At 43.0% G+C, this 23,185-nt stretch overlaps 1 protein-coding gene across 1 annotated transcript; it reads left to right on the top strand.

Annotated features, from left to right (window-relative positions):
- Positions 1-9,029: 9,029 nt before the first annotated feature.
- On the top strand, positions 9,030-15,777 carry btbd3b (BTB (POZ) domain containing 3b). The gene is made up of 4 exons (XM_047603387.1): positions 9,030-10,013; positions 10,835-10,925; positions 12,649-12,767; positions 13,422-15,777. Exons 1-4 carry the CDS (start codon positions 9,703-9,705, stop codon positions 14,452-14,454), a joined length of 1,554 nt encoding a protein of 517 aa, XP_047459343.1. The 5' UTR covers positions 9,030-9,702; the 3' UTR covers positions 14,455-15,777.
- The last annotated feature ends 7,408 nt before the right edge of the window (positions 15,778-23,185 follow it).

The following is a 23,185-nucleotide window of genomic DNA, read 5'->3' on the forward strand; positions in this document are numbered from 1 at the left end:
ACAAAGCCACATATACAATTTCGGGATCAACAGACTGCATCCTTTTTGCACCAACCTATAGCATTTGACTGCAATGCTATAGCATCTTAATAGCAGCATTGCACTGTGAAGCACATCCATTTAGTGTCTGTTTGAACTCGAATAAATTCATAATCTGACTGTAAATGCATTTGTCATTTGTTTACATGTTGTTGTACTTGCTGTATCTCAATATCATTTTGTATAAATGCGATGGAGCTGATCTTTACCTGGTGCATCATTAATGCCATGCCCTCCCGCTTTATTGAGACAGTAAGTAGACGTCCAATCCTCCCTCGACAAAGGGACCCTCATTACAAACTATCTTTACATATCTTTTCCATCTGTCTCCTCCCCTCTCTCTCTTTCTCTTTGTTTTCTTCATGCCTGCGTGTGCCTGGTCAGCACTCCGCTCCTCTGGGGCTCCTTTGATGCAGCTTGAACACATAAGGAGCCTGTTTAGAGACTCATATACATATTTATCACAGTCCAAGATAGCGCAAGTCCCAGAGTAATATGCAAAAATATATATAAGCAGAAGACGCCGCGCATTATTGCGGTGCTCTTGCGCAAACATACATCTGCATCTGTGCTGGCTGCAGACACGCTAAATCACATCACAGGATGAACCATATGGTCAGCTCTTCGTGCACCAGTGGGAATCCAGCCAACAGCTTCGTCAACACCTTGCTTTCCATATTTTAAGTACAGCAGAATCCCGTGCGCTGCTGCTGCTGCTGCTGCAGGAGTAGGCATCTGTGTTCCACACACGTCTGTGAGCATGCAGGTTTTATCCCGTAAACATCACTAAAAAGCTGATTTTATATGACAAGAACCTCCTGCCTGCTTGACATTATGCTAATCGCGGAAGTCATCTGCTGATGGGATGTTTGGTCTGGAAGCCTGCACGATTTACGCCGAGATTCAAATATTTTTAAATTTTGCGGCAGGAGGTGGAAAATGCAGGTAAGAATGTGAACTAGAACTCTGTGAAACCCACCTTAAATGCAGTCATATAGTGCTGGTGTACCTTAGTGGCACACAGAGTGCTATTTTCCGTTCAGCCATTCATGCACAGCAGTTGTGTCAGATTCAATTAGTGGACAACTGAATCCACCACCTGAGCAACAGCTGCCAAAAAGATCCTGAAAGCCAGTGTCAAGCTACTGAGGAATAGTCTCTCAAAACAGGTGTCTGTCTGCACTTGGACACACACAAACATTGGTTGCATCCAGGTACACAGTTTGTGTGGATGCGAAAAGAGGAGTCGAGTCGGCACGTGAGGTTTTTCAAGCAAATACCTTAAGCCGCAGCGGTGGTTGCGAACTGTTTACTCGGTGTAAATATGTCAAGTTATAGATGCAGTCCCTTATTTTCACAAGTTCATTTCAGGCCGACTGTGCAGAACGAACAGAGCACAGCACAGAAAGTCTTTACCTGAATACGGGTCATACATTATTCAGATATTCATATATCAGCTGGCAACACCAGAGGCGCCACAACATTGCCCGTTGCCTCTCGAGCCTACGTCATTAGATGACAGCTGATCCAGTCTGCATGGTGATGAGCGTGCAAAGAGACAGCATATACAGCCATCGGGCATAACATTATGACCACCTGCCTTACATTGTGTATGTCTCTCTCGTGAGTTTTGACTCATCAGTGAATGGACACGAGCCTCCTGAGGGTGTCCTGTGGTGTCTGGTAACAGGATGTTGTTAGTGGGGGCCTTTGGATCCTATGGGTTGAGGTGAGGTGACCAGTGCATCCCGCAGATACTTGATCAGTTTATTTGAGTTGGACCTAAACCATTTTTGTGCGTGTGTCAGGCTGAATCCTGCTGGGGGTGGCGGGTAGATACATGTCCAAGTAACGTCCACACCAACGCAAGGTCCAAAAGTTTCCCAGATGAACATTGTATTGTCACAAGATGGTCAATGTTATTTATGACACTGACACATCTAATGTTGTGGCTGACTGGTGTGAGTCTTTGACGGGAAGTAAACTGATCTTTACAAGAGTGCAAAATCATGTTTTTTTTTTGTGTTGATGTTGTAGCCCTTAAGGGACTTTCTGAAAATCCTGGTTGCAGCCCCTTCCACTGAACCGAGGGTGTGTCTTCCAGCATCCCCACTGAGCAATATCCTGCTTCCTACAATGACCTACCAGAGGCTATGAACTCCTCCCACATGAGCCGTCTCTTCATGGCAGAGCAAATATTCTTAGGGTCATTCTGAGAAAACAGACTGAAATAAAACCTACAGAGAACTAAAACCTCATGCACAAGCGTGTTGTTTTATGATTAAGGTTGAACTCCCATTACACGACTTAATGATAATCCCAGTAGATACTTTTTCAAGGTCCTTGAGGTGCTTGGCGAGAGAAAACAGATAAGAGACAGTTTGTTAGACCTGAAAACACTTGAAATCCTCCACCGGAGGACTTCCACTCGAGGCGGCGGATACCTCACAACCTAAGTGGCACAACACGCACAAGTGAAATTCAAATGAGGACTAAATGGGCACTTTCTGAACCTTGGCAGAGCCCAGATTTCAGTCCGCGAAAATCATTCTATGCAAATGCAGCCAACTTCTGAAAAGACGAACACTTTAAAGCAGTTCCCTCTCTGAGTGTATAAGACCTAGTGTAGCTTCCACACTGAAGTAGCATCCTCTCCCGGAGCTCCCAGGGTAAACAGTCAATCTCACATCTAAACTCACGTCAACAGGACATTAAGTGTTTCCACTGCAGCGCTTTAAAACAACCTCAGTGAGCTACGCAAAGGAGATAAACCGTGTCCAGGTCGGATTGGTATTGCAGGACAATCGATGCTGGTTGTGTAATTTAGTACATTCCACGTCAGTGATTTTAATGAACAATATGAGCTCATAAAGTACTACTTCACGTCTCTCATAAATTAGTGAAGAAGCATATCCCTCCAGTCAGACTCCAGAGTTAAGTCTGCAGCCAAATGTGTTTGAGATTTATGAATCACATATTGATCTTGCTGGGAGAAGAATTAGAAAGAGGATGAGGGAAATCCTAGCAACATTATTATTTGCTGTCTGGAGGCATATACTATGTAATAATTACCAATAATCTTGATCTTCTAAGGATTAAACTCATTAAAAAAAGCACCAATAAAAGTCTACAGTGTTTTCTGCATAGCACTCAGAGAGGCTTCAGTGCTGCCTGCTGAATAGAGGGTGTGTTCCCCCAGAATGTCTTCAGCATTCCCACTGAGTAATATCCTGATTCCTACAATGGTTTACGAGAAACTCTTTGAGGTTCAAAAATCAGGAGCTAAAAATAATTTCCCATTATGTATTAGTACTTCTCCCATATCAGCCATCACTTCTGGAACAGCAGGTGCTCCGGTCTTTGCGGCCTACATATTCCTCTGCACAGTCGATGAAAACCTGCACCAGAAAGTCTCCATCTCCGTGACATCAATAGAGTGTGCCACCAGTGATGGCAGGATTTTTTTCACAATTAAGACATCCGGGGGGGTAATTTTGATCATGCGTCCCCCCACTTTCAGCGGTGATGTAATTTAGATTCATGTCCACTATCGCACCCAAATGAAGCGCAATTTTCTGCCTTCCACTCGCAATCGGAGCCTCTCATGCGAGAGCTGCCAGCCGTCCTCTCAAATCACAGTTGCTGTGTCTTTAAAGCTTTCTGTTTTCACGCAGCGCGCGTGCAGTTTGCAGTGATAACAACAGATTTAGCAATTAAGGTTCTCAGTAACAGATGGAACAATGAGTCCTTTGTTTCAGAAATATGGGGGATATTATTGTTGAAAATACGTGTGAAGAGTTGTAAGTCTCGGTGTCTATGAGTGCGCATGTGTGTGTGTTGTCTGGCACATGTATGAACATGTGTTAAAGTACATAAATGTGTAGTTTTGTTGTTTTGAGTGAAAAGTGAATAAGATTTGTGTATGCATCAAACCAAATCTGCAAATAGGTGTATGCACAGTTTATGTCCAAATAAGTTAATGGGAATGCTGGTTAATTATGAGTAAAATCTGAGAGTATTTAGCTTTTATTCTGCAGACCGCAGTTATACTTGAAGCCATCGCTTTTTAGTGAACAGGTGAAATAATTGCATACATCATTAATGAAGTAAATAAGAATGTTTTGGCTTCTCTAAAATGGGAATATTTGCATTTCTTATTATTTTATGTAAAGAGATGTCAAAGATGCTAGACTGTGTTCGAGCTTTAGTGCAAATACATGTTTTTCATTTGAGCAAAAAAAAAAGAAAAAGAAAAGATGTTTGCTTTAAAACCAAGCCCAGTAACTATTTCAGAGCGTTGTTATCGTATGAGAAATAATGGTAATGTCTGATCTGGTCTCTAAAGCTGAGAAAATAATTAGTTTGGCTGGTTGGCGGGCGGATGATTAATGCCTGTGTGCAGATTCAGGCGGCGTCAGAGCCAATCCACGCACCACTAGTTCAAATAAACCTCAAGCACAGCAGGCAGGTACAAAAAAAGTCAGATGCAATGGGAATGGGTGTGAGAAGCAAACACAATTTTAATCCACTCCTTAAAATTTCAGCATTGTGTCATTCTACTTGGGAAAGGGTAAAAAAAACCCACAGAGATTATTGCTCCAGGCACGCCGCCTCCGCGTATAGAGGTTAGTCTTCAAGTCCTCCATGCATCTGAAGGTGTTAATTGTTCTGAATTATCTTCGTCGGGCTCCTCCCAGGTGCTAATATAACTAATCTTCTAGTATAATCACAAAGTTAATAAATGTAGCGCCAAGAACAGACGATAACTCGCGGGGCTTAGACAACAAATAAGAAAAGGCCGCCGCCAGGGGAGCGCCGAACTACACCGCCGAATTAACTCTAAGGGCGCGGTATCCAACAGATCTGCAAAAGGCCACCTCACAACGCGCTCACAACATTTAATCACACCGAAAATTACGGTTATCGAGTTTTACATGACAGCGGAGGGAGGGCGGCGAGAGCAATGGGAGAAAGTGTGTGGGAGGTGGCGTGTGAGCACGTGGTGGGCCGGGGTTATAAGGTCCTCTCTGCACCTTCATTACTGTTTCCACGCACTCAGCAGCAGCAGCGGCAGCAGCTCACATGCACACATACACATATATACAGCTGCAGATAGATGTAATATGGGTAGAGATAGGCGCTGCATGTGTGTGGGGGATGCACCTGTGTTAGCTGGTTGTTCTCGTGGCTCTGCCTGCCCTCCTACCATCTCTGCCTTTTTTTTTGTGCTTTTTTTGTGCTTTCTAGGCAAGTAAAATTACCCCCATACATCTTCTGACTGTGACATATTGATTGTAAGCCATAGGAGAGGCTATCATCTCATCTAGAGTGTCCTCTCCGTTCAGTTAAAGTGTGTTTGGCTATTTGTTGGACAAGATGTATGGTAAAAAAAAAAGAGAAAAAAAAAATCATGTTGATGAGGCGCAACGGTTCCACAAACACACATTAGGTGCTCACATAAGAGCGTTTACTTTCACATGCATACACAGACAAACGCTCGCACTGTTCTCGTCCCCGAGTGCCAGCTCTCCCCGAGTTCCCGTTGGCCGGCAGCTCTCTTTTTCGGGAGCTCCGAGCCCAGTCTCTGGGCAGACGCCACCGCTTCCGTCCCTTCCACCTGTCAGGTGTCCTTGCCTGCTTTAATGGTGGCAGCAGAGAGGGCAGGCGGCGGGGAGGGCGGGAGGGGAGTGTGTGTGTGGGGGGGGGGGGGTGCGAAAGCTGGACGAGCTGCTGGATCGTGTCCCTGCCTTTTCGTGTGCCAGGCCCGCATCACAGTTCATTTCCCAGCCTCCTCTCTCGTCCGCTACGCTCAGCCAAGCCTCTCAGCAGGTGTCTTTTTGCAGGAGAGTTCTGTCACCACACACAGGACGGCATCTCTGTGCTCACACGCAGAATGGCAAGCAGCCACCTCCACAATATAACTAATGACCTCAGGACTCAGTAAGCTTTGAAATCTACTTAGATCTTTCAAAAAGAAAAAAAAAACTCTGTCACTACTACACCTCTTCTCACTAATAAGGCTTTTTACATACAAAAAAAGTACTACCCAGCACTACTAATCTAAAATCACATATTAATGCATCTTAATTTCTCGTGTATTGATGTCTACCATTAATTAAACAGCAATTTGTTACCTAAAGCCACAATAAATAAGTAATTCTGAATGTATTCGTTATCTTTTTGAATCTATGCAAACTTCTTAAGCTTGTTTAAAAATGCAAGGAAACGTGGCCGACCTGATGTTAACAACAGCAGAGATAAACTCACTCAAGTGTCCTCCTCCACGACCGCAGCACCTGACAGTTTGTACTCGCTTCTGCCTTGCACATATCTCACACCGGTGGCAGTTACTTCTTCAGAAGATGAAGGTGTCCCAGTGTAACTACTTTGAAGATAAGGGTGTTGCACTGAGTACTGTCATCAAGAAGTAATCAACAAAGGCACAGCTGGACTTCTGCTGCTTTTTAACTTCCCCCTTTTGAAGTGAACGCACCGAGGGTCTGGAGCGCGGTGCAGCCTTGAAAAAGGAGGGAAATGTTTAAACTGGCACACTTGCATCAGAAAATGAAATTATTTAATATTGTAAGTTTTGCAGTTATTGTAATATTGCCGCAAATTTGTGAGAGACAGGCAGCTTATCGAAAAGCGGCTGACACACTAGCCTGTGCACGCTTATTTCAGCCTGTATTTGTGTCCAGTCTCACATGGTTTCACCCTCATCGGCTGCCCGAGGAACTCACGGCCTTGCAGCGGCAGCAGCCGTGTTTTTCTGCGAAAACGGCCGACTGTGAGATGACAAAGCGTGAGACGGAGGTGATGTTGGCGCCGTGACAGCGCCGTGATTATTTCCTCCTCTCACTCCTACCTCCGAAGGTGTGAGTAACAAGATTACAATTTCTGCTGATGAATGGAGGGGAAATGCAATTAAAGGAAGCGGGAAGCCGTTTAGGCTGATGCATAGTGACACCTTATTTATCATATACGGTGTGCGGCCGCTAGACTATGATAATCACAAAACTGTTGGTTTAACATGTGTATTCTGTCACCAGTTATCAACGGCGACTCTTAAACGTTACAGTTTTCATTTAGTGGTTAGTGGTGACGCCCCAGTGGGGGAAAATCGGAGTAAAAATCACAGTAAATTCAGATGTACCTCGTTTTCATGAAGTCAAAGGATGCAGAATTAAATGAGGCCCTTTCCCTTTACAATCATCATTGTTTTTTATGTCTGTGTACTACATTTCTGTCCTGCTGCTGCTGCTTGTGGATGTGGTTACCAGGGTAACATCTCTAGTGGCCTGCAATTTGAGAGTATGGTGCCCTGTAATGTAGGCTCTATGTTACCATAGCAAATGTCTCTGTTCTAAAGCGTACACTGTATATGGGGGCTTAGCGGACTAATGCTCCTCGGTGCAGCAAACACTAAGACAGTTAATTAGGGTTTATGGAAAAATCAATATTGTGACAGCGGTTCAAGGAAGACTTTCTCCATTAAATTTAGCCACCTAATCCTGCTCTTTTTGCCAGCTTTATATCCAGTCTTACAAATATAACTATGCAAATGGACGACATCGAACAGCATCGATATTTCAGACTATACTACTATCAACGCGACTCACACAAAAGCAGGAGCGTCGTCCGCGTGGCGTTTTAAAACAAAATAAACAGAAACTGCTACGTAAAATGTAGCCACACATCATAACATTTTAAACCACCCCCACCAAAGAGCTAAATCATCCCAGCACTTTAAATAGAATAGCCACCGTGCGCTGGGCCAAGTACACAGGAAGAGCGAAAGGAACAGTATGCATTATACATTGTGTAAAGAGTGCATTGCATTCTGTACTCTCCGGAAGACATGACTTTACAAAAAAGAAAAAAAAAAAAGCTTAGGTGCCAGCATATCCTTAGAAGACTTTTGTGTTTTTTTAAATAGAGGCTCTGAGGAAACATAGAAAGTGGTCTTTTTTTAAATGCATAAACAGGACAAATCTGTCAGCGGTCATGTAAAGATACAGGAATATAAGCAGAAGACATGAGGTTAGATCAGGGCTGGGCAATTCATTTGTACATGAAAAATCTGAGTCGTGTTGGGGGGCCGAACCAACAATAACTCAAACTTAATCCTGCTCAATATTAATTTTCTCCCATTGTAAAAAGCAGGAAATTATATATTTTGGAAAACTGCAACTAGTGATCAGAATTATAAGAATATTCTGTAAATTTTTACTTAAATTTAAGAATTTTGGTGTAGGTCGAAGAGGAAAATAGTGGACCAATAGTGTAGGTGCATGAATTATTTTCTGTATTTGTATAAACCTTAGTAAATGTTAATACAAAGCAAGAAGCTGTCTCAATCATCCTTTTTGAAGAATTAACGAATGCAGATTCTAACAGCGCCATGATGTAAATAATACAAATAACACAAAATAAAAGCAACACAGTTGTATTACATGCAGAGCCTAAATACTGCGGGGCGTAAAATGCCCAGGTCTGGGTTAGGTGAACAAGATCTAGTCATAATTGGACAGCTTGTGCATGATGTTTGTTTTTGCCTTTGCAGGCTTAAATCTGAAGAAGTGAAACATTTCAGAGGGCCTGAGTCCAGTCAAAGCACTCAAGTGAATAATGATTTGCACATTTAAATGAAAGAAAGCCTCATTAAAAAGCTTTGTTATGAATTAAGCAAATTCTGCCCTTAAAAGGAGCATGTAAATTTCTAATGCCCTTTTTAACTAGAATTAGAACACCGGATTTACTGGCGTGCAAACTGAACACTGTGGCTTCAGGTAAAGGAAATATAAATATATTTCACCCTTATGGGGCACGGCTGTCACTTTAATTGAGACGTTGACAATTGCATATTTAAGTATGCGCTGCACTCGGCTGCCTCAGCCAATCACCGCTGCCGCGTGCTGCCATTGGCCGAGCTCCGGAGAGAGCCGTGTACTGTGCTGAGAGGGGGCGGGAAGCCGGAGAGGGGGGCTCTCCATCTCCTCTGCGCTCTCCCATTCAACCTCTGTAGTCAGCAGAACGAGCGGGGCAGAGCGGCGGCGCAGCATCCACGGCCACAGCATCCTGCAGAGGAGTCTGCTCCACGGAGGAAAAAGAGCCGGTGCCCGGGAGGGGGGGAAAAGAAAAAAAAAAGAAAAAGGGTAGAGCCACACATGAAGAGAGGCAGAGAGGAGGAGGAGCAGGAGAAGCACAGAAGGAGTGCAAGATGAAAAGAACTGAGTAAACATTGCTGCCTAAGGATCACTGCAGCCACACTAAATCTGGAGCTGTCAAGCCAACCCTCGGCAAAGCAGTGAGTGAGAGAGGCAAGGGAGCGGAGGAGGAGAAGAAGTGATTTGAAGAGCTGATCACATCACTCTGAATGGGCAGGGATGGGAACCCCCGGAGCCTCTCTGTCAGCAGATCAAACTTCACACGGGGAAAGTGCATTGGATGGCCAGCCTGAACCTGCCTCTTCAGAGAAGTAAAATTAAAGAGTCTTTCTCATACTTCCCGAAACCTCATACGGGATCCGATTGGTACGCAGCTTAGCACAGCCCAAGTCACCGCTGTCACCTTCCCCTCTCCTCCATCCTCCATCGCACCTGCTGGCTCGCGGCGAATGACTTCTCTGCGCGCTCTCCCACTGCTCGGCAGTTGAACACACTCATGGTCGATGCCAAGGGAAGGAACATGAAATGTCTGACTTTCTTTTTAATGCTTCCAGAGTCAGTGAAAGGCAAGTCAAGTAAAAGCTCAAAGAAAGGGAATGCCAGCGGAGGCTCCAAGCTGCCTCCCGTCTGTTATGAGATAATCACCCTGAGGAGCAAGAAGAAGAAGAAGATGGCAGCGGACATTTTTCCCACCAAAAAGTCAGCCTCCGCCACCACGGTGCAACAGTACCAGCAGCAGAACCTCAACAACAACAACACCATACAAAACTGTAACTGGCAGGGACTCTACTCCACTATAAGAGAAAGGTAAGCACGACTGCCGAGCAGGAGGAACAGTTTTCATCGACGTTACGCGGAGTTTGAAATGTTTACCTGGGCATTTCTCATACAGTTTCTTAACAGGACCCCAAAGAAATTTAAAAAAAAAAAAAAAGCACCACAAAGCTCTCCTGAGAGGTGTTTACTCGTATATACTGTGTGCATGTGCGTATGCGTGGGCTGGAGTATGGGTGGGTGCTCTCTCTGCCCTGCCCTCTGTTTACACCCTCTCCTGATCCCGCAGACTTTGCCGCTCTGACATAACAGAGGGCGGACAGGCACCGGGTGCGTTTGATATGCACAACAGGCAGAGGACTGCTCTGCACTAAAAGCAAAATATTTACCTTGGCCTATCAGTAAAAGAGCCCAGCTGTCCAGAGCGAAATGTGTGCTTTCCCGACCTGGCTTTGTTGTCTCTCCAGAACATCATGGGGCTGTTTACCTACCCCTGTGACATGTTCCACTACTCAATAATATATGAACACAGCTTTATTGTTGGTTCCATTCTTTCACAGTGGGGATTTTCCATTGAGTTCATTGTGTTGTTTCGCTGTCTGTTAGGTAGGAAGAATGAAAAACAGGAGAAGGGTGATAAATGAAATGTGTGTGTTATCATTTCATACAACTCCACACAGGGTGCATAGTAACAGAAATATAAATGTGAATGTGCTTTCACCTAATTTAAAGACTCTGGAGTTTCATTATTAATGTAACATGGAAAGAATAACTTTCTGCGTATCATGTTCCTTTTAAAATACCTTAATACCCCCAATAAATTTCTCCTGTTTCTTTCCCTATTTTTTTTTTAGAAATTCTGTAATGTTCAACAATGAGCTGATGGCAGATGTTCACTTTGTGGTGGGTCAGCCTGGAAGAACGCAGCGGCTGCCAGGACACAGAGTAAGAATCATCAACCGGTGAAGAAAAAAAAAAAAAAACGTGGCAGCAGGGAGGAAATGAACAAACAAGCTATCAGCTACCAGCCCGGCCCATTGTTGCTCATATCATGCAGGCATAAAAATAATCTTCCTCATTGCCAGCGGTAATGGAACTCGAGTCCTTTGTGCTCCACTCTCACTTCCGCACCATGTGTCTTTTCGAGACAGTCCTCAATTATTTATGCAAATGAGGCTGACAGATAGAGGCAGAGTGTGAGCGGCGGAGGAAGGGATATCCTCTTCTGCAGTCATTTCACACAGGATGCCTTTGTTTCTGCTTCGACTCAGGTTTTTCAGAAGCTGCTCCGCAATTACCCAACTTTTAATCGCCCAACAGCACATGATGATAAGGCGCAGAGTAAGCTGCATTCAGCCGAACCTCTCGCATCCGAGCGAAACTTTTGTATTCATTCACTTGATTAGCATTTGAATTTTGGAAACGACAACAATCCACTTTAAAATACTGCTGATTATTAGCATTTGTGCCCACAGTCGTCCAATTTGTGCCCGCTCTAACCTGCAGGTGGTCTTCCTGGCTTCTTTGTTTAGTCCACCCTCTGACCTCATTACTTTTTCAAGATGTTCACATAAATGATTAAGGTTTACATTTGTCTAGAGTGCATGGCTCATCAAAAAGCACTTTAATTTCTTCTCTATTTGAATATGATTACAGCATTCACAAAAAAACATGCCCCAGCTCTCCATTTGTCATATACTAGATCTGAACTCTGAAGCTCTGAATGGGTCATCCAAATGTATTATCTATGATTGGTAGCAGCAGTGCACTTTGTGCATATAGAGGAAGCAGTTATGGTCGGACACCAGGGATGACTTGACTGCACTTTATGCTGAGACATTATGCCCGTGGGTTATAATGGCATTCATTGCAGCAATCTTTATTGTGTCCATTTGGCAGGAGGTTATATCCTTCCAAGACGCAGAATGCATCTAAAAATGTAGATATCTATAAAATCTAATGGGTCAAGAGGAGGGACTAATGTTACACTAATATCCAGTATTTGTATAGTGGTCTCTAAACCCACATAAAAGGGCATCTGTCTTTTGGCTGAACTTGCTTCATGAGAACAAGGAAGAAAGTAAATTGAATTTCAGTGCTATTGTTTTCAAAACCCTTTTTCTTTTTTTTTTCTTTTTTTTGCAAGCCTCATTTTCAATTGGTTTCCCTGCAATTTGGTTCGGAGAAATTCTGTGTGCTTTTCTGAGAAAATTTATACCACCCACGTACACACCTACACATACTTGTGCTGCAAACACACATATAACAGAAGCATGCGCATACAGCCCGGAAGCATAGAAGTGTCTGAGTGTAATGACAGAATCCGTAGCCTTGATTACAGTGCTTATATCCAAAAATATTAAATACGTCATTCACGTCTGCAAAATTAAGTTCTGTCCAGTTCTGTCAGACCTCCCTGTCTTCTAGGGAAGTGACTAAGAAGTGCTGAGAAACTCAACAGATACAAGCTCTCAAGAATTGAAGCTTTGTTCAAGATTCACTGGGAAATATTTGAAGAGGGAGGCACATATGTATTCATTGGATTTTCTACAATTGCCATTTCAAAAGTTTTTCCAAATGTTACCGCATGTTATGCGGAATCACAGATGAACTCTGTTTTCATTTCTTTTCCCTCCACTTTCTTTGTTTTCTCTTCTCCTTTTAACAGTATGTGTTGGCCGTGGGCAGCTCGGTGTTTCATGCCATGTTCTACGGTGAACTCGCTGAGAACACGGACGAAATCCATATTCCAGATGTGGAGCCAGCAGCATTCCTGGCAATGCTAAAGTGAGGATTCTCCACTTTTTTTTCTGAATTCTTGAACATCTTCCTTCAGCCCTGCTGGTCTCGCAGTGCTTTTGTTGAATACTGTATGCACGGCTCCTCTTTACAAAACTGCCATTTCGATTTGGTCTTGGTGAAAGGAGTGAGATTTGATAAGGCTATTTTATATAGTCTACACGTATATCTCCTCGCACATCTTGCATGAAATTGTTCGGCGCATCCTGTGACAGACAAATGAGATGAGGTGCTTCTTCCTCCTGTATCTGAGATGGAATCTATATCTGTCTGTTTCACTCTAATTTATCTCATTACACTTTCCACTTCGAGTCCCTTGATACTGTTTCCTACCTACTCCTCGCCTACCGTTCATCACTTTTATTCCTGAGTTTTGTTTTCTCTATCCTTGTTGGTGCACAACAGTAGGGGGTAGACAGGGGTGTAGGAGGAATGCTATTCAGCACTAATGCTATGCACAGTGATTTCATTGTTTTCCAAATATCAGAGATGCCGTTGCTTACAATCATGTAATGTAGATCGATTTCATCCATAATAACTATTCATATTGTGGACTGGTCTGTTTTTACAAAATAATTATCATGTTAACCTGTCATGTCTGTGGAGTTTGAGCTGAGAAAGTTGTATTTCTATGTCTAACAGGTACATTTACTGTGATGAAATCGACCTGAGCGCTGATACGGTTTTGGCCACTCTTTACGCTGCCAAGAAGTACATTGTCCCTCACCTGGCACGTGCCTGCGTCAACTTCCTGGAGACCAGTCTCAGCGCGAAGAATGCTTGCGTGTTACTCTCCCAGAGCTGCCTGTTCGAGGAGCCGGAGCTGACACAGCGCTGCTGGGAGGTGATTGATGCCCAGGCTGAACTGGCGTTACGCTCCGAGGGCTTCTGCGACATCGATGCCCAGACCCTGGAGAGTATCCTACAGCGAGAGACGCTCAACGCTAAAGAGATAGTGGTATTTGAGGCTGCACTTAGCTGGGCTGAGGCCGAGTGCCAGAGACAAGAGCTCACGTCATCGACTGACAACAAGCGGAAGGTTTTGGGCAAGGCCATGTACTTGATACGTATCCCTACAATGGCTTTGGATGATTTTGCCAATGGAGCAGCACAGTCGGGTGTGCTGACGCTTAATGAGACCAATGACATCTTCCTGTGGTATACCGCAGCCAAAAAGCCTGAGCTGCAGTTTGTCAGCCAGCCTAGGAAGGGCCTGACACCACAGCGCTGCCACAGATTCCAGTCCTGTGCCTACCGAAGCAATCAGTGGCGTTATCGAGGCCGCTGTGACAGTATACAGTTTGCAGTGGATAAAAGGGTTTTCATTGCCGGGTTTGGACTGTATGGATCTAGCTGTGGCTCAGCAGAATACAGTGCCAAGATTGAACTGAAACGTCAAGGAGTACTGCTGGGACAAAACCTCAGCAAATACTTCTCAGACGGTTCCAGCAATACTTTCCCTGTGTGGTTTGAGTATCCAGTCCAGATTGAGCCTGATACGTTCTACACTGCCAGTGTGGTTCTCGATGGGAATGAGTTGAGCTACTTTGGCCAGGAAGGAATGACAGAGGTGCAGTGTGGGAAAGTGACATTTCAATTCCAGTGCTCCTCAGACAGCACTAACGGCACTGGAGTGCAGGGGGGACAGATTCCTGAACTTATCTTCTATGCTTGACAACGCCTGTGCAAACCTTTGACCGATTATCAGTGCACTTATGGAAAATAGATATTTATCACTTTGTGCATAGTGTCACTTTCTGTTATTTATTTTTTTGTCACTACTGTGCAAAAGATCTGATCTCAGACCTGTGAAAGGTTTTAATGTGATTTTAATTTGAAGAAAGGGTCCACTTGAGTAGGACACAAATCTACTGTATGTCTCAAGATGAATGGTCCAAATACAAGGATGAACTGTGATAAAGTCCTCAAGATAAAAAGAATCTCTTGCACTAAATGTGCATATGTATGTATGAATATATGTAAATACTGAAATGTATATGATGCCACATAAGTGGCCAATGCTGATCACAAAGATATCTTATATGATGAATATGCTACAGTATGTTTATTATTTCTATGCTAGCATAGAATGCACATATATATCAGCAATACTTCATGATGATCATTTCACATCGTGACTGGACCATCAGCATCACGATGGAAGTGAAAAAAAAAAAAAAAAAGCTGTGGGACATTTAAAAACAACTTGATTCCGGTCAAAAATGCTATTTGTCCTCTTGTAGTAATAGCCATCTGTATTTGAGTGATTTCAATGGAATCTGAAGCTTTTTGATTCTTTGAATCTAGTGGACAGGGCACTTAGAATGGGCTTAAGGGGTCTTAGATTAGGAAGCACTAGATTTAATGAGTCACACAACCCCTACAGTATTTCTCTGTAGCATGTTGCTCTGCACCTATAATCATCACGTCACTCCGTTTAGATCAGTGTCATCACGTTTACAGTGAAATTTAGTTAGGACTTGGAACGAATACCATTCACCACGACATGGTAGTGTGAACTATTCCTTGGGTTTTCTATCTAATTCTGCCTGCACTGCAGTACTTGCAGCATGGGCCGACCGGCTCCATTTCAACTGGTGTGCACTACTAATTGTTCTGGCGCCTCCGATATTTGTTTACAGCAAACAGATCAACGATTGATTAGGTGTTAGAAGCTGTTAATCTTATGGATTTTTTCTTCTCTTTGTTTGGGGTATTTGAAGAAGCATACTGTACATGTACATGCTACAGAATTGCACTGATGTTGGTCTGCTAATTGACTCGTCTGTTCATTTGTTTCACTTGTTCATTTTGACGAGGCAGTTCTAATTTACCGTGCTACTGAATATATTCTTTCTCGTGTAGAATAAATGTCCACAGGATGATCTTCTGAAGATAATGGAAGGGTAAACTGGTGTTCATGTCTGTGTTTACGTGCTACGGAGACCAACGAATGTGTATGGTTTTTGATGATGCCAATAAACAAAACAAGTGGTTTGCTGGTCGTGTATCCCATCTGTGAAAGTGATAATGCCACATACTTTTTCTGAAATTAGGAGATGGGGACAGATGATTTAGCCCTTTAGCGCTTCCATTGAATCAATGCCAGCTACAGCTGTCTGTTGATTGATGACCCCTGTCCTCATGCCACTTGCACACTCTGTTTTTTATCTGTCAAATCTGTTCTTCATTCAACCTCTGCTGAATATGAATTTAAAGGGATAGTTCTGTTTCTTCAAAGTGGGGTCATATGAGCTACTTATAAATATTCAGTGTATTGCCATGGCTGTCGATGTGACCCCAGTTTGGAGAAGCAGTTTGGAGCTTCACTGAAGCCAAGAAATTAAGTGTTGTGGACAGGGTCAGCGGCAAAGCTGATTTTAGCCACCTAAAACAAGAGCAAAATCAATATCAGTTTAAGTGCTCGCTATATTTAGAATATTATCACTGCTTCACCTTGCGGTCAGACGGCCTTTTCCACCAGGGAACTGAAGTCACTATTGATCTATTCCAGTGGTGTTACAGCCCGCAGACTAACTGCAAATTTTAAACATGGCCGAGCGCATGGAACTTGAATAATGAGAATTTCTTTACAGGAAAATAAGGGTACGTGTGTCTAACTGATATGCAATGAAACTGTTGCTGTGGTGAAATGGTATAATATTCAAGGGCCCTACGTAACCAAATGTCGCACCAACACCAGTGCCGAACGAGAGCAGAAAATTACGTTAGTGGCAGCTAGTCTGCAAAGCTTGACTATTGTTTTATTTCATGCTTTAAGATGGTAACTTCATAAGAGAGTGCCTCATTAAAGAGTCAGGATTAATGTGCTTGGAAAAAAAAGGCAGGCAGTTAACAACGTTAGCATGTCTAGAAACACAGTTGTGCGACCAAGCTGCTGTGTGCTGAATGAGCTGCCAACTGTTTTTGTAGCAAAAGAAATGAAAACAAAAACTTTAATGGAAGGCTGTAATGCATTCATTAATACATAGGATAAGATGTTACAAGGCAAAACACATTCAGAAGAAGCCCAGTCCAATTGAAAACCGAACAGTAGGCTAGCAGTCAGCTACCAGCTAGCAACCAAAAAGAAGACACCAGCTAACTAGCCTAGCCAATGGCAGTAGGCAGTATGCAGCACATCATCAGCCAGGACTAATATAGCCAATATACCTTATCTGAGTGACGTAGCCCTTCATATAGTTGTTCGTATGTGGCCCTCAGTGAAAATGTTTGGCCCACTGCTGATATATGCTCTTTACAAAACCAGATTAAAGCGTGACAGGGAGCCTGCATGTTAGATCAGGTAAAAATTAACATGTTAAAATGCCAGTGTCTTGGTGGATCAATAGTAGATCAGCATTTTCTGTGTTCCACAAGGAAATATATCATAGACTTTGGTCATAAAGAACGGATCCTTGATAAGGCCATCGCACCATGTCAAGTTTCAAGAGATAAAGAACCAATCATAATACAATTCAAAATGTCTGAAACCCCCATAGCGTTGAAATCCTGGCATACTGCTCTGGCTGTTTGACCCAGAGTTGATCTTGATGTGTCTGTTTACAGATAAAAAGAAGACAGAGAGTTATGAATGAAGACTTATTCGTATCTTTTTTTCTGATAAACAGCCTTTGGAAAGAGTCCTTGCATATTGGAGATGAAGTTTAAAAAGTACATTCCCAGATACAATTCCTATGTACATGAACAAATCAATGAAATAAAAAATATAGAGTTTGGGCTCTTTCTGATTAACTGATGCTGTAAAACCTGAAAACAGAATGAGACATCTACTGAATCTTGAGACAAGCCATATCTCTTCAGGAGCTGTATGTTCAAAAAGATAAACCCTCCTGGGAGCTCATGGCAGGTACTTGATTATGAAAGCACTCAATAATGCAGGGACCAAGTTTGACATCGCCAATGAGCATGAAGCCGTTGATGAATCGAACGCAATATGTTGGGGGACTCTGTGCTTCAGTGCGATTTTTCATGATTGTGGCGTTAATGTTGTAAGCAAGATCATTAATTGCTCTAGAGGCAAGGGACAGGAATGTGCCAGGAGTTAACGGCTAGCCGGCTTTCAACAGACACAGAGACACAGCAGCAGCAGCAGCAGCAGCAGCAGCAGCACAATTACAATCCTAGTACTGTTAGGTTCAGTTAAATGTGAGAACCACCGTATGAAAAAGCATTTGTGTCACTGTTGATGCAAAAGCAACACCTCAGATCTCTAGAGATACCTTTCTTTTTTTTTGTTCTACAGGAACAATTGCTCCTCAGGTCTATCAATTTGTTATTTTTTGGTGTTTATCCCAGTCATTTCAGTAGGTGAGCAGCCAATGGCTACCAACTCCCTGCCAAAGCCGTGGTGGTGAAAAACTACAAGGGGAAACGACTACTGAATCAATGGCAAGACGACAATGAGCAGCTCCAATTACCTGCAATTCAAAGGTAGATATCCCGAAACCTTTTAATACATAAATGTATCATAGACTAATTATGTGCTTAGGCTATACTTAATGAAAACACTGTATTTTAATGCCGTTGGAGGTGATGCTTATTGTGGGAAGCCATTTTAATTATACGAATGAAATGCAATTAAATCCTACAAGGGGTAAGAATAAAATGCATGGTTAGACGTCTAATTATAATTAGCTTGTCGGTAAAGGAAAAACAGGAGAGACCTTTTATTACTGATGAGGAAGTCTGTGTCAGTATTTGCCCACAAAAGTAAATGACAAATATCTCACATGTACAACACTGGCAAGACATTTTAATTGAATTAGTATACTGTATTTCATCATTTATGACAGTGTAATATTCGTCATTCGTCATGAATATGTGAAATGCGTGAATTCTTAATACAGCCTAGATAAGCTTTGTACCTTCCATATGGTTTAGATGGAGATGGGAAAAGGGAAAATGGAGCTGGTGGACATTGACTGAGAATATATTAAACAGGAAAGTCTAGCTCAAGGTTTAATTACTGCTCACTACAAATTAAGGATGAAACGATTCAGTTTGACTGGAGGCAGGACTGTGGATTACCCCTGATCAACATTCTTAATGCTCTCAAAGATCGATTGTTTCAAGTGCAGATACGTCTGTGAACACAGCCAAAAGGTCTTATGGTATCTAATAGGGAAAGTGTTGTTTCCTTACTCTGCTGCACATTTGACTACTGGGCATATTAACGTGGAGTGGGCTCAAACAGGACAGAAATGTCCTTAAAATCCATACAACAGAACAAAATACCACTACTCACTGAGAAAACTGCGAGAGACACTGCACTCTGTTGTGTAACCCAGGGGTCTACAATGTTTTTCAGGCCAAGGACCCCCAAACTGATTAAGTAGGGACCCCCTACCTACTATATGCTTTCTGTATTAAGCTCAGGCTACTGCTATTTATAAATACATTAAATAAATATGTCGTTATTATCATTTTGCATTCAATATTAAGGTATCTCTTATCCATTGACTGAGATATGTTGGATTCATGTTAACGCACATTTAAAGAAATTTAAATTTGTGGGGGAAAATTGAAAAAGTAAATATATATATATATATATAAATGTGGAATCAACCAAAGATTTTGTGACCCGCCCTGCAGTTCCTGCCTGGACCCCCTAGGGGTCGCGGACCCCTTTGTTGAGGACCTATGGCGTAAACGTTTCGAACATGGCCCCGTTCACTGCAGGCAATCACATATCCTGATAATTTCCATCCCGGCAAAATGTCAGTGAATTAATAATGGCCAAAGAGAGGCAGGGAGAAACCACAGCTGTGGGTTTAAAGGATTCATCAAAGAAAATAATTTAAAAAGTGTGTTTTTTAATCCAACAAATCTCAGAGGAAATCTCATTTTCCCCTTAACTCCCCTTAAACCATGTGTTCGCCGTGTATCCATATTGAGCTGCAAGTGTTGAAAGAGTGGGTTACGTTTCACCATATGAATTCTGAGTGCAAAAAGTTCCCAGTAAATGTTATGAGAGCGCCTGGCAAGGGCTGCTGAAGGTTACAATGCGTTGTTAATCGACAGATTAAGGAATCGGCCCCCCCCACTCTGCTACTCAGACTACTGGCAGCAATGAGGCAACTGGTGAGAGGACAATGGAAACGAGGGGAGGTGGAGGTAAATCTGGCTAGTATTCTGGTAAAGTGGTCGTTTCTATAATAATCATCACATAAATTATCGGCGGACGGCCAAAGTAGCAATTAATCACAGGTGAGAATGGCAAAAGGTCCTCGAAGATCAGATGCAGGGAGCAGGTCATGGCAGGGGGAAGACAGGGAGTTTGACTGATGACAGGCCACCGTCACCTCTTTGTCAAGCACCACGGTGCTAAAGAGCTGCCAAATGTAAGGGATGCTATTCCAAATAATCTCCTATCTCATAGCTGTTGACCTCATTTGGCTGGCGTGCACTGCAGGCACGCGATTGTGCATTTCATTTATGTATTTATTTATTCATTGCTACCAGGCAGAGCTAAATCGTCTCAACAGGCTAGGACGCCGAGACGCAGGCTTTTATGTCAGATTGGCCTGTTTATAGCGACGTTGCTCCGCTAAATCTGGATCAATACGGCTCGGGTTTCTGGAGGTAAGTGCCGCATGTATCAGGTGAATTATGATTACCGAAAAGAGTGGAAATACATTTTTTTGGCGGACAATGGGAGCTGCAGAGTCTATTCAAGTCAGGCGAAAACACAGACAACACAGTGACAGGGTATCAGGCCCACACTGGAAGTAAATGATATTATCGTCCAGTTGTGCAGAAGTAAATACCCTGTTTACATAATTACGCGTTTGTCCTATGAAATACGACCGCAGAAGGAATATGAATGCGGCGGTCGGGCAAAAAGAAGTTCTTTCACGCGCTCTGAAAGCTAAATTTGTTGGTGATGCATTATGCTAATCAGGCTATTTATTTCCACAACCACGGTTTCACATACCTGTCAGCCACAGCCATTACAGAGAAGCCTGATCAAAACCTTGAATGTTGTCAGCTTCCCACCGCGAAAGGTGATGAGGGGCTGAGCACGCTACTTTTTTTTTTTTTTTTTTTTTGTATGTACTCCAGAGGCTGTATTCATACTGAAGCATGTCCTCTAAGGCAGCTCCACGGCTTTGATAGTATGGTGCAAGAGGGCCCTTCTCTCCCCAGGGTCTGATATAATGAGAGCGAGCTTACTAAACATGATCCGCGGCTCTCCCAAATAAGCTACTTGAAACGGCTCGAGACTGAAACAGTACAACAAACAGCACTGATTCATTTGTACACATGCTCTCGCTCTGTCTCTCTCTGTGCGCTGAACGCGGGGGGTTGATCTAATCTGTTTTAATGCGTGATAGACAAGTGATGCAGAGACGGAGAAAGAGCACAGGAGACCAGCTTTATTTGCATTCATCCAGGCCTCCTGCAGGAAACCTGGCTTTCCACTTTAATTACTTCTTGCGAGCAGGAAGAAAGGAAATGGGAAGGTTTTAAATGACTGCATTCATAGTTTGCATTTGTGCACATTTGAATGGAAACGCACGGAACAGTTATTGCCTGAATAATGCTTTAACGGCGCCGCTTTCCGCTATCTGCTTTGGCATCTTATCAGTCAGCAGTGGGAAGTCTGGTAATCAACAGAGACACAATACGGGCAACAAGGGATTTCTTTTGTCGAACGAATCGGAAACATCAACTAAACTGGGAGTCAGCACAATTTAACAGGAATTGGTGAGTCCATGAATGCACATTAAAAAGTATGAACTTTATTTGCTGAATGCCCGTTTTCTCTTGATTTAACCTTTATGTGACTGTACATTTTCCAAAGGCAGCAATTCCCGTCTAACTCATTGTAAGGAGTATAATAACGTCTACAGTAGAGTGATAGCGAGTTCTTTGAAATCCAGCTGAGCGCTAACAGCCTGCTTTAGTGTCCTCATTTAAGAAGTGGAGCGCTGTCTCCTGTTTCCCCTGCCCTTTTATATGCCCTTCGTACCACAGGGAAAACCGGTTACTCTGTCTAAGAGTCCATGCAATTAGCTCAAGAAAAGCATTAGCTAGGCTGTTGGGGTCTGATGCTAACTGCAAGGGCTGGTGACGAGCAGTTGATTAAAACGTGGAGGCAGGGATTCTGTGTTCAATCAAAAGGGGGGGATTCGGAGCAATGCAATGCCGCTCCACGTTAATTTAAAGCGTCTACACAAAAAATCCCCGCAGCTGCACGACTCAGGCCTAATTGTCAAGCCGATGATGAAGCCGATGTTGGCGAAGCAAAGAATCTTTTCTCATCTTACCATTAACTCAGATAATTGGTTGCAGCTGCCACAACTGTCAGAAAGTAAAGCAGCTTGATAGGTGCTCTAAAATGTCAGAAGTTATTTCTGTGTGTTTAATCAGACGAAGAAAATGTTAAATGCACAGATAAAGATATTAAATGATTGTACTTTAATCATTTAACGTAACGGTGAAGACGCATCGGTTCAAAGATTTATAGCAGCTGCGATAAGCGATCATATGTCCTAACTACAAACCCTCCCCTGCCTATGCTTTTTTTTTTTTTTTTTTTTTTTGAGTCAAGCCTCAAACTATTCCCTCTCTGCCCTCAATAATGGCCTCAATTTAAGCTTTACAGTGCCTTACCTTCCCTTCCCTTTGAGATACCAAAGCCTTTCTCACTCTGAGCTGCTGGAAATAATCACAGGACATGAGATGAATGAAAGCGTTGTGTTTGTCGAAGTTTTCCCGGTTGACTCTGCGCGTTACGTGCTCGTCCGCGGGCAGTCAACCCCCGGCGTAAAGCATTATTTATGCTTTGGACAGAAGAAAGCCAGGTGACAGCGCTGATAAATGCAGCCGCTGATAAAGCAGGTCCTATGAAAATAATGCAATTATGTGCCAAAGATAGATAAAGACGGCATCGGGCCCTTATTTGAAGCGCTCATCCCAAACACACCCACTGTCTGCATGGCTGTGAGTAATATGTTTACACTGGCAGGCAATCATACATGTGCACAAGCGTGGGATGAACATTATGTATTCAATCAGAGGAGGTGGAACATACGCTCCATGTGTTTTTTTCACGGGGTTGCAAAAGACAGAGAATAATATACATGACTGTCAGCGTGTGGGTAGATGTTCAGTGTTCACTTCAAATCCACCACTAAAGACTACTAAAGACTTGACATATTTACAGTTTGGCTTTTTTATTTTTTATTTTAGTGTGATTAATTTGTGCCTGCTAAGCAATTCATGAAGTTGTTGCCTTTAGAGAGCAACAAAACTGGGTGATTCCTTTAGACTTCTCTGGCAGAGTTGCAGAAGCCCTTGAGCAGCCCAAGGCAACAAGAAGTCAGCAGAGAGATGTAATATCAACCAGCCAGTAATGCAACATAATATCTTTGGCTATC

Source organism: Mugil cephalus, chromosome 13, assembly GCF_022458985.1.
Source record: "Mugil cephalus isolate CIBA_MC_2020 chromosome 13, CIBA_Mcephalus_1.1, whole genome shotgun sequence".
NCBI classification, from domain to species: Eukaryota; Metazoa; Chordata; class Actinopteri; order Mugiliformes; family Mugilidae; genus Mugil; species Mugil cephalus.